The 14716-nt window shown below is 39.2% G+C and overlaps 1 protein-coding gene across 1 annotated transcript in view; it reads right to left on the bottom strand.

Moving 5' to 3' along the window:
* Nucleotides 1-14716, bottom strand: part of LOC128741651 (histone acetyltransferase KAT7) — a 175461-nt gene that overhangs the window by 128150 nt on the left and 32595 nt on the right. The window contains exon 6 of the mRNA XM_053837606.1: nucleotides 1800-1893. Coding sequence (XP_053693581.1) covers nucleotides 1800-1893 — 94 coding nt within the window. The remainder of the gene's footprint in view (nucleotides 1-1799; nucleotides 1894-14716) is intronic.

Genomic DNA, 14716 nt, shown 5'->3' on the forward strand with positions numbered 1-14716 from the left:
TATATAGTAACTATTAGCATTTGAAATCTTTCACTCAAATGTTACACTTCTATTTTTTTCACAAAGTGCTACCCGGCATTGTAAATAAGGATATTACCCGACGTCAAAATAAAAAGAATACTACAAAAGTGTAAGTACATGTCACTTTAACATAATGACTGGGGGGGAGACAAGCGGTACTACTACACGTTGATAGTTATAATACTTCCAGACGAAACACTGATTTCACGCCTTTACTTGCCCCATTTTGCCCTATAGGTTATTTAAGGACGAACCAAACTTAAATATGTGATAAATTTACAAGGAAATAATCCAGGTGATTTACGGTCTTCTACAAAACATGAGTTTTGAGTGTTTTGATAATTGCCTAGAGTAATGCATTCTTGTTCGAAGTAACCAACAAAAGTAAAGTATGAAAAACTAATTTTTAAAGAACTACGACAGAAAATGCTCTATTACTCTGCACCTGACGTAAACAGAAATCTCATTTCCTCAGCAAAGTTGCTTGTTTTTATACTTACTACAATATTTCTGGAAAAAGCATTTTCTATCTCCTAGCACAAAAAAGTCATCTATTTGATTTTTTCATAGTAAGTCATAACTAATTTTTGACACTTTCATACTATGATTCTACTACTAGTTAAAACTGAATTTCACCATGAAAATCATAAATTTGCATGACAATTTTTATTCAAATGTGATATATTTAAGTGTTCTGTAAGACTATTGTGCAAGCTGTACTCGCAATTGAAAGAATATTGTACAACATTTGATGCTTTATGAGGATGGTGATCGTTTCTCCTGAAATTAAAGTCAAATTAAACAATACCTAGTATATTTTACTCAATTCTAGGAACTGGCAAAGACAAGACACGTCAGCTTACTACCGGGAATCGAAACTTGGTTGAGCAAAATTGTATACTTTGAACACACACCCAAGGTGAAGGACCCTTCCTCAGGTGGTAGACTACGAACTAAGCACTACAACGCGTGCTGTTGATTTGGATTTGTAGAGTTAGATAATTATTTACCTTTGTAGTTTATGTAAGGCTATATTTAGGTCAACAACCCCTAAGGGAGCATATTTCGCTTCGCTACTGTTTTTGCAGAATATAACCCCAATGTGAGCAGACTGTAGTGTGCACCACTATGGGAAAATGCTGTCCAAAACAAGATTTAAACATAACAATGCACTTAAGCAGCAAAAATTGATATCCTGGTAAATAATACAACTTATAGTAGCGAGAACATTATTCAATTAAACATTTAAAAGAACGCTGCAGCAAATTGTCCCACAATTCGTTCGCGAAACTCCGAAGATGATTAGGTTGCCTGTCGTGAATGTTTTGAAATTAAATAAATTACCCGCCTTGGTGCCTTTCGTGAACTTTTGTTTTTCCCTATTTACTGAGCAACCGACACACGCAGAGGACAACCAACGAAACGTTGTTCCCTCGTCTTGTTAGGAAACACCGAAAAAAGGGTTTCGAACTGGCTCTTCAGCAAAAAAGCAAGGAAACCAGTGCAGGTGTACAGTTCATCACTTCAAAGCCGGATCAACGGAAGCCACGTTCTGAAAGAAACCGACCAAAACTGCCCCCGGGGGCAAGTAGAACGCAGTCCGTATAGCAGCAACGTAGGAACCGAGGGTGACGCAAATGATCGCTTATCAGTATCTCTATCAGTTATGTAGATCAGCGATTGACATCGCACGGCCACAGACAGCATTGTGTGCTCTGTTCTGTATGTATATCGTAATTCGCTAAATTAAAATGACACGTTCTACAATATGTACTTACTGAAATCTATTAGCAGCCGACCGTAGCCTTTGCGCTGGTAGGGTGGCAGGGTGAGAATGCAGGACACGTTGTAGTTCAGAAAAGAGTTTTTCTCCTGTGGGGATGAAAGAAACCGAACAACAGCTTGTTTAGTCATTATTACGTATGTCAGTAATTATATAATTAAAAGAATGATGAATACCGAAGTAAAACTAAGCAGCGGCGATATTTGGTGAATCATTGTTGAATTTTAACACTGCATACCATTTAATACTGCATTTCTTTGGTATGATTTCTACATACTTTTTAGATATCCGAATTGTGGAATCAAAAATCGTCGGTGGACACACCAGATAGCGAAAGAAGTAGCTTGCAATTCATTCATTACGAAGTTTGCAATTCATTCAATACGAATTTTTGACTATAATTAAACTTTATGCAGCAATCAAAAAGTTTTAGATAAATTTTACAAGATCTTAAAAAGACTAAAATAATAATAAGACAAAATCTAAATTAAACTCGGCAGCTCTTAGCGAACTATATAGATAAGGGAACCTGCTTTTTCATGAAATATTTATATATTCCCTCAAAAATCTACGAAGTCATTACTGCTGTTGATCATACCTTAATCACGTATAAAACGTTACCTTCCCAGGCAAACATAATTTACAACCTTGTCCGTTCATTTTTTGACCATACGAGGCAAACGAAAAAGCAAACTCCCAATTTGTCCTGGTGCACGATTTTTGAACAGCAGCTTCCTACACAATGTTTTGCAGAGAACTAATTTACATGCAGTTTTCCAGTCACTTTGTGAGGTGACAAGCACCGGGTACCATTTCAGGATTATTCCGCTAATGGATTATTTCACGGCCGTGCGTCATCCTTTTATACTTTGTATGAGCCGGAGAAAAGAAACAAGCAAAATGACACCCGGACTGCAGCAACATAAATCGTCGCTGTCGCGCTCGGGGCGGCCATCAGCCTTCACCACTTACACGGGCATTGAATAGGCTGCGCGTAATAATAAAAAAATAAAATGAATCAAATAATACAAGTAAATAAATTTTCTTTCATAATTAACTTGACAGCCACCCCTCACAGCTCTCACGAAACCGGTGGACAAAGTTCGTGTTCGTGTTCGTTTTTTTTATTTCATTTTTTTAGACGATGCATGGAGGACCGCAGATCGCCTGGAGTCACCTGAAATATTTTATTCAGGATCATCTCTCATATGTCAAAGGTGACTGCAGAGAACCATTATTGCTCCTCGAAAGACTGTTTCATTCTATCGCTCCCGCTGGCGCTGCAAGTTTGGGCGTTTACCATTTACCACGCCCTATGTAGTTGTGAGCTTCACAAAAGTGTGGAACTACCAGAAATTTAATCCCCGCGATAGGAAAGGTAAGCGTCCGTGAATATGATTCAATGTGACGAAAAATTTCCCTGGGAATTACTTTAAACACATTAACTAAAGAATAATTATTTGCAATTTTCTTAATTTAATGAAAAAACAAATTTTAATCAATCAATCCACAAAAAAAATCAATAAAAATTAGACAAATTTCAAATAAATTGAATTTTTGTTGTATTTTTTTACCAAATAAATATCAATACAACATGGCAGTCCAGATAATTTATTCAAATTGTGTTTTTATTCTTCGAGATGACTTAATCGATTTGACAAAAGTTCAAAAATGCGTTACACTCAAAGTTTATTTCAATAAGACGCGTACATGACGTTTTCTGTTAAGTGTGCACAATTCATGGTGATATGAGGGGTTAAGAACAAAAAAGTGATTTAAAAAGGATTAACCACAATTAGTCTAGTATGGTAGAAACATCTTGATATGACAACTGTTTATTTCACTTATTTATTCGGTTATTAGTTTTCTTGCTCTGTCATTCCGGATCGTTTGGCGAATTCGCATGGAACACCTTGTGCTAAACTTTTTTTTTTTGAACAAAAATCACTGCTGAAAAGGTAGAGTATCAAATTGGTTAAAATTGCAAATTCTTTAATCTGATACCAACAGTAACCAATCAGTTTGCCTCCAGCGGTGCTGTATTTTACTAGCTTTATAGCAAGGCACGGGAAAAGTTCACATTCACGGCCCATTAAGTTGTATTTAACCGGCTACGGCAATTTAATTACACAGCCACGAATTATGTAGTAAAGTTGGAGAGTTTAGTTGCGCCGAACCGAGGTAGTAAATGGAAACAGACACCAACCCGGTAGCCGGAATCGTACGACTTCTCTATACAGAACAAATTGTTAACCAGGTTGTTCCAACAAAAATAACTGCGATACCGCGGGACTACCGGGCTGTTGTTAGGTCAGGTTTCATGGGAGTAAAAGTCTAAAACAGATTATCCAATTATAAACAGAGCCCCGTTCCGAAGTGGAACTTACCATTCACGATAGTGTGGCGACTTCATTCATAAAAATAAAAGCAGCAACCAGCACTTGAGTTTACGGTCAATTGTTCCAGAATGCCGTGAGCCATTCGTAACGCAAGGGTTCATTCATGAATATTCACTCTCACATATAGGCCCCGTACCAATACTGCATTTGCAAATGTTTGACTCTGTTTTGATTTTTTATGTATTGAATTCAAATAAACAAGATTAAAAAAACAGCCTCAGATCACGCACATTAGAAGGAACTAGAATAATTGCTTTGACTGAAATTTTGAATATTATCATTCATCATCATTTGCTTAAATAAAAATAAACGTGAGGCACATAATCTCGGTTCAAAAAATTGATAAAGGTTGACGGTTTTCCGAAGGTCTATGCGCTTCGAAAATGAACGTGTAAAAATTACGCATATGAAATCTCTTTAAAATCTAAGACACTTGGGAATGTTATATGGCTGCCAATGACAAAAATACCATAATTTCGTGCCATCAATTCCACTGAAGCCTACGAAATTTAGCAGTCAACTAGTGTTCAAAATGTGATTCATGCATAAAACAAATGCAACACACCGTACAAAGAGATATATTCCCGGAAAGAGATCACATTACAGATAGTGATTCTACAAGTAGCAGACGACGAACTCGAAAACAGCAGATCATGTGCAAAAATTAAGATGCTTTTGCACTTCAAAAATGCTCACGGCATGAAGCAAAATTATATAATAAATCACAGTAATAGTTTGTTCACCAACAAAAGCATACCTCATGAGACATCACGTAGGCGACACAGTAAGGCTTGTTCGCGACAAAATTTGGACACCCCTAAACACACACAGCTTCGGAAATACATTAAAAATGAGTGAAATATTTTGCAGAGTGGTAGACGTATGTCTGTTTTTTTCTGAAAATATAACACTTTTTTATATTACAAGCGCTCAGCGTAAAATGGCGAAGAGCAGGTGCGAGCAATTGTGTGCGGTTGCAATGAAAATCCGGATTTCTCGTTAAGAAAACTTGCAAATTTCCTCCAAGCACTGTTCACAGTGTTTTAAAAACGTTCGATACTCGCTTGACAACAGCTAGGAAGAAGGAAAGTGGAACAAAAACGGATCTGAGGAACCACCACAAGGATGCGAAGATAAAAAAAATATAACGGAAGAGACCAGATCTTTCTGTACGTACCATTTCTCGTAAAATAAAAATGTCGCCAACATTCGTGCACACTTCTAAGCAACGACAAGGCATGAAGTCTTTCAAGGTGAGGACTGTGCCAAACCGTAATGATAAGCAAAATACGACGGCCAAAACTCGCGCTCGTAAGCTTTATCGCGAATATTTAACGAAGTTTCCATGCGTTATAATGGACGATGAAACGTATGTCCTAGAAGACTTTCAACAGCTTCCTGATATGTCTTTTTACACTGCCATGAAACGGAATGACGTTGCAGAGCATTTTAGGACAAAGAAGAAAACCAAGTTCTTCAAAAAATATTTAGTATGGCAGGCCATATGCAGCTGTGGTCGAGCAAGCAAAAGTTACCTCACTACGGGAACGGTTAACAAGGAAATATACCGTGAAGAATATCTGCAGAAACGATTGTTACCGTTCCTACACAGCCATGATGTACCCTCGCTGTTTTGGCCTGATTTGACCTCCTGTCACTACGCCAAAGATGTTTTGGAATGGTATGATGCTAATGGAGTCCATATTGTTCCGAAGGAGGCGTATCCACCTAACTATCCAGAGTTACGCCCCATCGAGCGGTATTGGATTTTGGTGAAGATAGAGCTGTCCCAGCACAAACAACAAGCAACAACTATGGATAAATTTCGAAAATCTTGGACAAACGCAGCTAAATTGGTTGCCAACAAGTCTGCACTGACCCTCATGGCAAGGGTAAACTCCAAAGTTCGCCAATTTTTCATGCAGACCAAATAAGTAATGTTAATTTGTTTGATAATTATCAACGATTCACACATAAATGATATAAAATTGTTTCATGGATTAAACTTCTAGCGAATTTGTTTTATTGCAAAATTGAGGTGTCCAGATTTTGTCGCGAACAAGCCTTATGCACAGCCTTAGGCTATAACTTAAATTTTAATATTTATTTTGAAACGATGATTCTACAATTGATGAAGGGACGGTAAGGGAAAGTAATGAAGAAGAATTTTTTCGGGAATGAAGGGGAAGGGTGGAAAGGAAGGGGGGGGGGGGGGGTAATAGGTAGCTATGGTTAACAAGTTGTCGTTGTGACTCCTATCTTTTGTCCAATGCTGGAAGGTGCATGGGTCGAACCAAGTTGTAATCAGAGATTATAACCGGATTTGAACCCACAACACCTGCCAGGGCGTGTCGCTCACTGGTACCCGTGTACCTTTGAACCACAGAGGCGCTGGACAAAAGAAGTCTGCACAACCCCCCTTATTAACCATAGCTCGACATGGGTTGTTCTATTTTTAGACACACAATGTGCCTCTTCCTACACCTACTGTAGAAACCACCGACCGAGAAGTTTTAGTCTAACGTCTTTTTACTTTCAGGACGACGACACTATGCAGGCCCTTACGACTTGCAAGGTACTGCGTGTGACGCTGTTCGTCCGAAAGCGTGTTAGTCCGCGTTTCTCAGCGCGGTTCTTCGGAGAAAGGCTCCGTTCCTATGAAAATTGACCAAACTCGTGACTTTAGTCATGACCTTGAAATGCGGTCAGGCATATATTAATATTTATTTTGAAACGATGATTCTACAATTGATGAAGGGACGGTAAGGGAAAGTAATGAAGAAGAATTTTTTCGGGAATGAAGGGGAAGGGTGGAAAGGAAGGGGGGGGGGGGGTAATAGGTAGCTATGGTTAACAAGTTGTCGTTGTGACTCCTATCTTTTGTCCAATGCTGGAAGGTGCATGGGTCGAACCAAGTTGTAATCAGAGATTATAACCGGATTTGAACCCACAACACCTGCCAGGGCGTGTCGCTCACTGGTACCCGTGTACCTTTGAACCACAGAGGCGCTGGACAAAAGAAGTCTGCACAACCCCCCTTATTAACCATAGCTCGACATGGGTTGTTCTATTTTTAGACACACAATGTGCCTCTTCCTACACCTACTGTAGAAACCACCGACCGAGAAGTTTACCCCCCCCCCCCCTTCCTTTCCACCCTTCCCCTTCATTCCCGAAAAAATTCTTCTTCATTACTTTCCCTTACCGTCCCTTCATCAATTGTAGAATCATCGTTTCAAAATAAATATTAATATATGCCTGACCGCATTTCAAGGTCATGACTAAAGTCACGAGTTTGGTCAATTTTCATAGGAACGGAGCCTTTCTCCGAAGAACCGCGCTGAGAAACGCGGACTAACACGCTTTCGGACGAACAGCGTCACACGCAGTACCTTGCAAGTCGTAAGGGCCTGCATAGTGTCGTCGTCCTGAAAGTAATAAAGACGTTAGACTAAAACTTCTCGGTCGGTGGTTTCTACAGTAGGTGTAGGAAGAGGCACATTGTGTGTCTAAAAATAGAACAACCCATGTCGAGCTATGGTTAATAAGGGGGGTTGTGCAGACTTCTTTTGTCCAGCGCCTCTGTGGTTCAAAGGTACACGGGTACCAGTGAGCGACACGCCCTGGCAGGTGTTGTGGGTTCAAATCCGGTTATAATCTCTGATTACAACTTGGTTCGACCCATGCACCTTCCAGCATTGGACAAAAGATAGGAGTCACAACGACAACTTGTTAACCATAGCTACCTATTACCCCCCCCCCCCCTTCCTTTCCACCCTTCCCCTTCATTCCCGAAAAAATTCTTCTTCATTACTTTCCCTTACCGTCCCTTCATCAATTGTAGAATCATCGTTTCAAAATAAATATTAATATATGCCTGACCGCATTTCAAGGTCATGACTAAAGTCACGAGTTTGGTCAATTAAATTTTAATTTATCAAAGCACACACAAATTTTATTAAGTATCAAGTCTAACATGAAACATTCTGCAGGTTAGTAATACAAATCAAAAATAGAAATAGCAAAACGCACGAAAAGCCGGATATTCTTCCACTCACGCAATCACTAATAGGTTGGATGGATTCATACGCAGGTTAACGCGGCACCTGCTCAGCGAATGGCTAGGGTTGAAAAACTTTTAAACTATCCACGGCTTTGCATTTGATGAGTAGACTTGACGGAACAAATTAAATAAAAACCACTAACATGACAAGAGAAAGTATAAAATTTACACTTGTGAGTATATTGCTCCAATATAAATTTTCCTAAATATGTTTATTAAACATTCTAGTGCATAATTTTTCAAATCTTTACTCACAACTGTATATGTCTGGGAAGCAGGGCTTGTTCGTTCACTTTGACTCAATGTTGATTCATTTGACAGTACCGTCTCAGTCGAACAAAATTTGACAAAGGACATCTACGGGACATTTGTAGAACCAGTTATTATCTACAATTTTGCCGAATAAAGTTTTACTGTATCTTTTGTATTTACGGTGCAACAATGCTAGTACCTTATTAGTGACTAAATGAATGCTCATTTAGCTACTATTGACTAGCATTGTAGCATCGTAACTACAACAGATACAGCAAAATTTAGTTCAGCAAAATTATAGATGATAAATAGTTCTACAAATGTTCCATATACAACTTTGTCAAATTTTGCTCGGCTGAGATGGTACTGTCAAATGAATCAAAATTGAGTCAAAGTGAACGAACAAGCCCTGCTGGGAAGAAATGTAAAAAAATTGAACGAAGAAGATTTTATTGTTTAATTTTAAGTAAAATCTTATTGAAAGTTTTGTTTTTTAAATATTTCAGTTTTTTTTTGCATAATTTTATTTACATGAAGCGGTTAAATGCATGCACGGCAAATGATCGACTATTCAGCATAGCCATCAACAGTAAACAGCAATGTTTACGAACTAAGCAACATTACTCGTTTTGTAATGGAACTTCTGGACACAGAGTGCTGTTCTATTAGGTAATTTGAATAACAAATATGTGACCGGAATATTCGATACTACACCGCATTCAAGCGCACCGTAGCAACGTTTCGGAACACTACCGCGGTCAAAGGTTTCAACATCTACTACCAAAATGTCAGAAGACTCCAATCAAAAGTTGCCAGTTTCCACATCACACACGCAGCGCAAGGTCGTGATATGGCCTAACCCTGCAGCAATTACCAGCTACAGTCATTGTAGTAGTTCGACGTTTGTCGCTAAGCTGTTTACCCAACGGTTTGAGTTCCACAGTATCTTTGGTTAATGTAGACAGCAGCGTTAAACATCTTCTATACCAGTGCACTATGGTCCAGAAAGCCAAATTAGGTGGAAAAAATTGTTTACTCAGTAGTCGTTGATTTTAGACTATTTACGTCTTAGCAACAAAATCTTGATTTAGGATGGCGCTTTTTTTGGCATGAGCTATTTTAGGGTGACCCTTAAATTAACCAAGATCCAGAAATTATCTTCAAAACGAGACAAGATAGAGCGATATTCACTGCAGCAATTTCATAGCTTGAAATATTTTGAGTAATATTGTAGAAGACAAAATCCTTCTATCTCGAACCGTTTCCATATTAGGGCGATTTTCCTGAGTCAAGTTAGGGTGACCCTGCTATTTTGAGATTTTTCTCCATAACTTTTTTATTTTGCATTTCTCGCAAAACACTTCTTCAGATGACTTTTGAAGCTCAATAAGACGCAACTTTTGGTGAAAAAAGAAATTGGCTATCTATTTTACTTCTACACTTATATTAAATTTTATGATAAAAATAGGCCGTTTTCAAATATTAGTATCTCAGAAAGGTGCAAGCAGAATTAAAATCGGTTGATTGCGTTTAAAAGATCGTGATTTTTTGTGCATAATATCAAAAAATTGGAGAGTGGATTTTTTTCTATCTCAAATAAATCAACTTTGAATATGTGTGGTTTTAACATAATTGAGTATATAAAAGTAAACGAGTTGCGCCATAACTCCGGAAGGCCTTGACTGTTCTTGATTAAACTTAGCGTACATGTTTCTTGACATAAGTAAATCAGTACAGGGGGTTGACAAAAGCGGGGTGGTCGCTGAAAATGGGAGCGGGAGGTACAAATAAGTAAAAGTGGCTGTAATTATATTGCATTTAAACCGTTATAAGTTGTGTGAGTGGTCCAAATCTAAAAGAGAATGTATAAACTTAACCTCATGTTTGTTGACTTGAACTTTATAATGAGGTTAGACATTAAAAACGGTAGACTTTCCAATAAACAGAGGGAATGGTAGACAAAGTAATGAAATCATATGTGTTTCATAGTATCATGGAGTGGAACTACCTTATGAGAAGTTTAAATAGTTTTCTACCCGCGACGGGGATTTCCGTGATTCCCACCTCCCCTTTCATCAGAGGCCACCATTCTTTTGTCTTTCAGCCACTTGTACATTTGTTTTCGTTAAGGTTAAAAATCACAGGCGAGCGTGTGTGAAAAGCATAGCATCCAAAGCGTACTCCACTGACGCAAGCCTACGCCAAACAACTGCTGGCACTGTGTGCATACATTCTGCGTTCGTTCGTTTTTTATTTGTTAACGGAGACTTTAAATCATTAGATTCATTCGTCTCCTATATACATTCTGCTACCTGCACACTCGCGAGTGTACAGCCTCATATTAACTTTCTACACATCCCGCCCGCGAATCTAAAGCTCACGAGCTGTACATAGGTCGTGAGCACGAGCGGCACACTAGGTCGTATGGATACGGATTTTACTTTTCTTCTTCATTTTACACCCTCGCTTACACAGGCGGGTAAGTGTGCGGGCCAATGCGAGCGATGATAGGTATCAACTACTGGGTTGCAATGACGAGCGTAAGCAACGACCGTAGCTGATAACTAAATAGCAAAGCATTGCAAAGCCTAGGTGCTACATTCCGTTATCGAAACTTGACCTTCTGTTTTTTTATACGACAGACTTTGCAGCCAGCTGTTAGAGTGCAGGACAATTGCAGGGCCAGTTGCTACGATCCTGTTGACTCTAACAGCCTCTCCCAGTCGGAATTCGAACATATGACGGCTGGCTTATTAGACCAGCATCATACCTCGAGGCCAACTGGGAGGTGATAACTAAATACACTATGGCAAAAACTTGTCGCAGTGCATGAGAATATTAGCAAAGGAATCCGAAAGAAACGATCATGCATATGTGTTCGTTAGAAGTTATGACGCGAATGCGGTCTTCACAACACTACGTTTCAGTTTGCAAATTCTCATAATACAAAAAACAAAGCTTTTTTCCTCATTTAGACATATCTACCGCTTTCCTTAATTAGCTCTTCTCGGTCAGCGGCCCTTTTGTCTACAGCAACGCGTACGTCTCTCCGAAGATAATGAAAGAGACATAAAGTCTTCCTTATATTGTTCTACTTCCGTAGTTGTGACCTCCCATCTTTTCACACGCTCTTCATCTTATCTCCCAGCCACTTGTACAACTTCTAACAGACCAAATGCAAGATATTATTATTATTATTATTATTCTATATTTGAGAGGTTTTCAGCCTGTGGCTGGTTCGCCCCTTAATGCAAGATGATCGCAGCCACTTTTACTTATTTGTACCTCCCGCTCCCATTTTCAGCGACCACCCCGCTTTTGTCAACCCCCTGTACTGATTTACTTATGTCAAGAAACATGTACGCTAAGTTTAATCAAGAACAGTCAAGGCCTTCCGGAGTTATGGCGCAACTCGTTTACTTTTATATACTCAATTATGTTAAAACCACACATATTCAAAGTTGATTTATTTGAGATAGAAAAAAATCCACTCTCCAATTTTTTGATATTATGCACAAAAAATCACGATCTTTCAAACGCAATCAACCGATTTCAATTCTGCTTGCACCTTTCTGAGATACTAATATTTGAAAACGGCCTATTTTTATCATAAAATTTAATATAAGTGTAGAAGTAAAATAGATAGCCAATTTCTTTTTTCACCAAAAGTTGCGTCTTATTGAGCTTCAAAAGTCATCTGAAGAAGTGTTTTGCGAGAAATGCAAAATAAAAAAGTTATGGAGAAAAATCGCAAAATAGCAGGGTCACCCTAACTTGACTCAGGAAAATCGCCCTAATATGGAAACGGTTCGAGATAGAAGGATTTTGTCTTCTACAATATTACTCAAAATATTTCAAGCTATGAAATTGCTGCAGTGAATATCGCTCTATCTTGTTTCGTTTTGAAGATAATTTCTGGATCTTGGTTAATTTAAGGGTCACCCTAAAATAGCTCATGCCAAAAAAAGCGCCATCCTAAATCAAGATTTTGTTGGTAAGACGTAAATAGTCTAAAATCAACGACTACTGAGTAAACAATTTTTTCCACCTAATTTGGCTTTCTGGACCACAGTGCAGTGGTGCCCAGGCATAGGCATGGAGCGGGCCAAACGAGATCGCCCCATGAATGTCGCGGGCCGCAAATTCCTCTGGCCATTCCTGCGCATAACAAAATGCAAAATGTGCGGCAACAAAAACCGTTTTCTGGGAATTACCACAATATTTAAACCGGAAAGCATTCGGAACTACAAAATGCACAAGGCATTACGGCTGAATTTAGTGACCCCATGTGTCATCAAAAGAGTTACTCATAAGTCCACCATGTTCAAATCAGTCCGCGGGCCTGGGGGGGGGGGGCAGCCCCCCGTGGAGATCACCTCTATCTAGGTTTATTTATTTTCCAAGATCTACTGATCTCTATTACTTTCCTTAAGTTGGGTCACCCCTGCGAAATGGTACTTTCCACGAAAAGATTTTCCGTGAAATGGTACATCCCGCGTAAGGTTTTTCGCGAAATGGTATTCTGCGAAACTCTATATTCCGCGTTATGGTCAACCGAGAATTGGTGTTCCGCAAAATGGTATTCGGCGAAATGGTTTGTAATGATGGCGAATATTTAAATGCTATCCGCTTTATTTTATCAGGCTAAGCAATGGGGGGAGTTGTTTTCTACTTTACTGTGAGGAAACTTTGTATATTAAAACACCCATGATCTCCCCAGAAACTTGCAAAACTCGAGATTGTGACAAAGGACATCCGAGATTCACGATATATGTACAACACAGTTTAATTTAATAAACAATAAACAATAAACAATTTGTGGCAATACGAAGTTTGTCGGGTTTGCTAGTCTTTGGATAAATATTAAGGGTAACTCAAGAGCTGTTTGCATTGGTGTTGTCTATCTTTCTCTGTTTCAGTGAGGAAAATTGGAGAGTAGATCAACTCTACATTTACTGTATCCAAAATGATGATCCAAATGATTTTCTCCTGCTGGTTGGAGATTTTAATCAAACTGGGTTTAGCTGGAAGCGTTCTTTCAGAACATGTGTTTGTTGATCCTGTGGAATCTTCATTCATCTCTGCCAGTGCAGCACTTGTTCACTTGAGAGTTTACTGAATTCTATCCTAGAGACAGTTTGAAACGAGTTTTACTCCTAATGATTGTTGACAATAATGCGACTAGTCGATGGGACTTATTCTGCGAGGCGAGGGACGCGTAACTCGGCAAATTTTGATTCGCAGTCATACACGTTTCATTCGGTATTAATGGAGTCGAATCGAAGAGCGTGATAGTTTCAAGACGAATCATTCGCGAAACGTGATCCGATTCACATTACACCGCAATAAAAGCGAATGGTAGCACAATGAAATTTGGTCTACCACGTCACTCGCCTCGCAAAGTAGGTCTCAATGCGAATTATTCCGAGCAACTGAAGTCTTAAAAGGTGTCCCACATCAAATGGCATCACAGAAAAAACGCTGTAGAAAATTACCCAATAGGCCCAACCCAATTTTGAGTAGAAGCAGTTTGGAGTGCATTGTATACATTGTATATTTATCGATGTCAGTTTTTCGAAAATTGGAAAAAGTGGCGTCACCCGAAAAGGCACGTCGCGAATTGATTTTGGGCAAGCACCTGGAAAATCCTCAACTGTTTTATCGAGACATCGGAAAAAAAAACTCGGAATCGTGCACTATGAGTCGGCAGCTTCTAGCACAAGTTTCATGTTCCGTCCAGTAAAAGTTTGATGTTCCGGAGAAAATAAGGAAGTAGAAACCATCAAGGTTTTCCATGAAATACATGTTTTGGCAAGCGATCTGCTCATGTGGCAAGTGCGCCATTCGTGACTACCGAGACTGTAAACGGGCAGATCTACCTCAAGGAGTGTCTACAGAAGCACCGTGTATGTGTATCACCGCTATTCTATATTTTGTACGACTTGGTATTTCGAACGAAAGTTCTTTCGAACGAAATTCCCACCAGCAAAATCAAATGGGCAAAACATCTCGTTCGAAGCAAGTCTAACGAAATAAAGATTCGTTCGAAATACAGAATAGGGGTGATAAGCTTCTGCATTCTCTGTTGAAGCAACACGAGGGCCCTCCGAGCTTCTGGTCGGATCTAGCTTCGTGCCACTATTCAGGAGTGGTACGAAGCCAACGGGGTTATTTTCGTACCCAAGGACATGAACCCTC

This window comes from Sabethes cyaneus, chromosome 3, assembly GCF_943734655.1.
Source record: "Sabethes cyaneus chromosome 3, idSabCyanKW18_F2, whole genome shotgun sequence".
Classification (NCBI taxonomy): Eukaryota; Metazoa; Arthropoda; class Insecta; order Diptera; family Culicidae; genus Sabethes; species Sabethes cyaneus.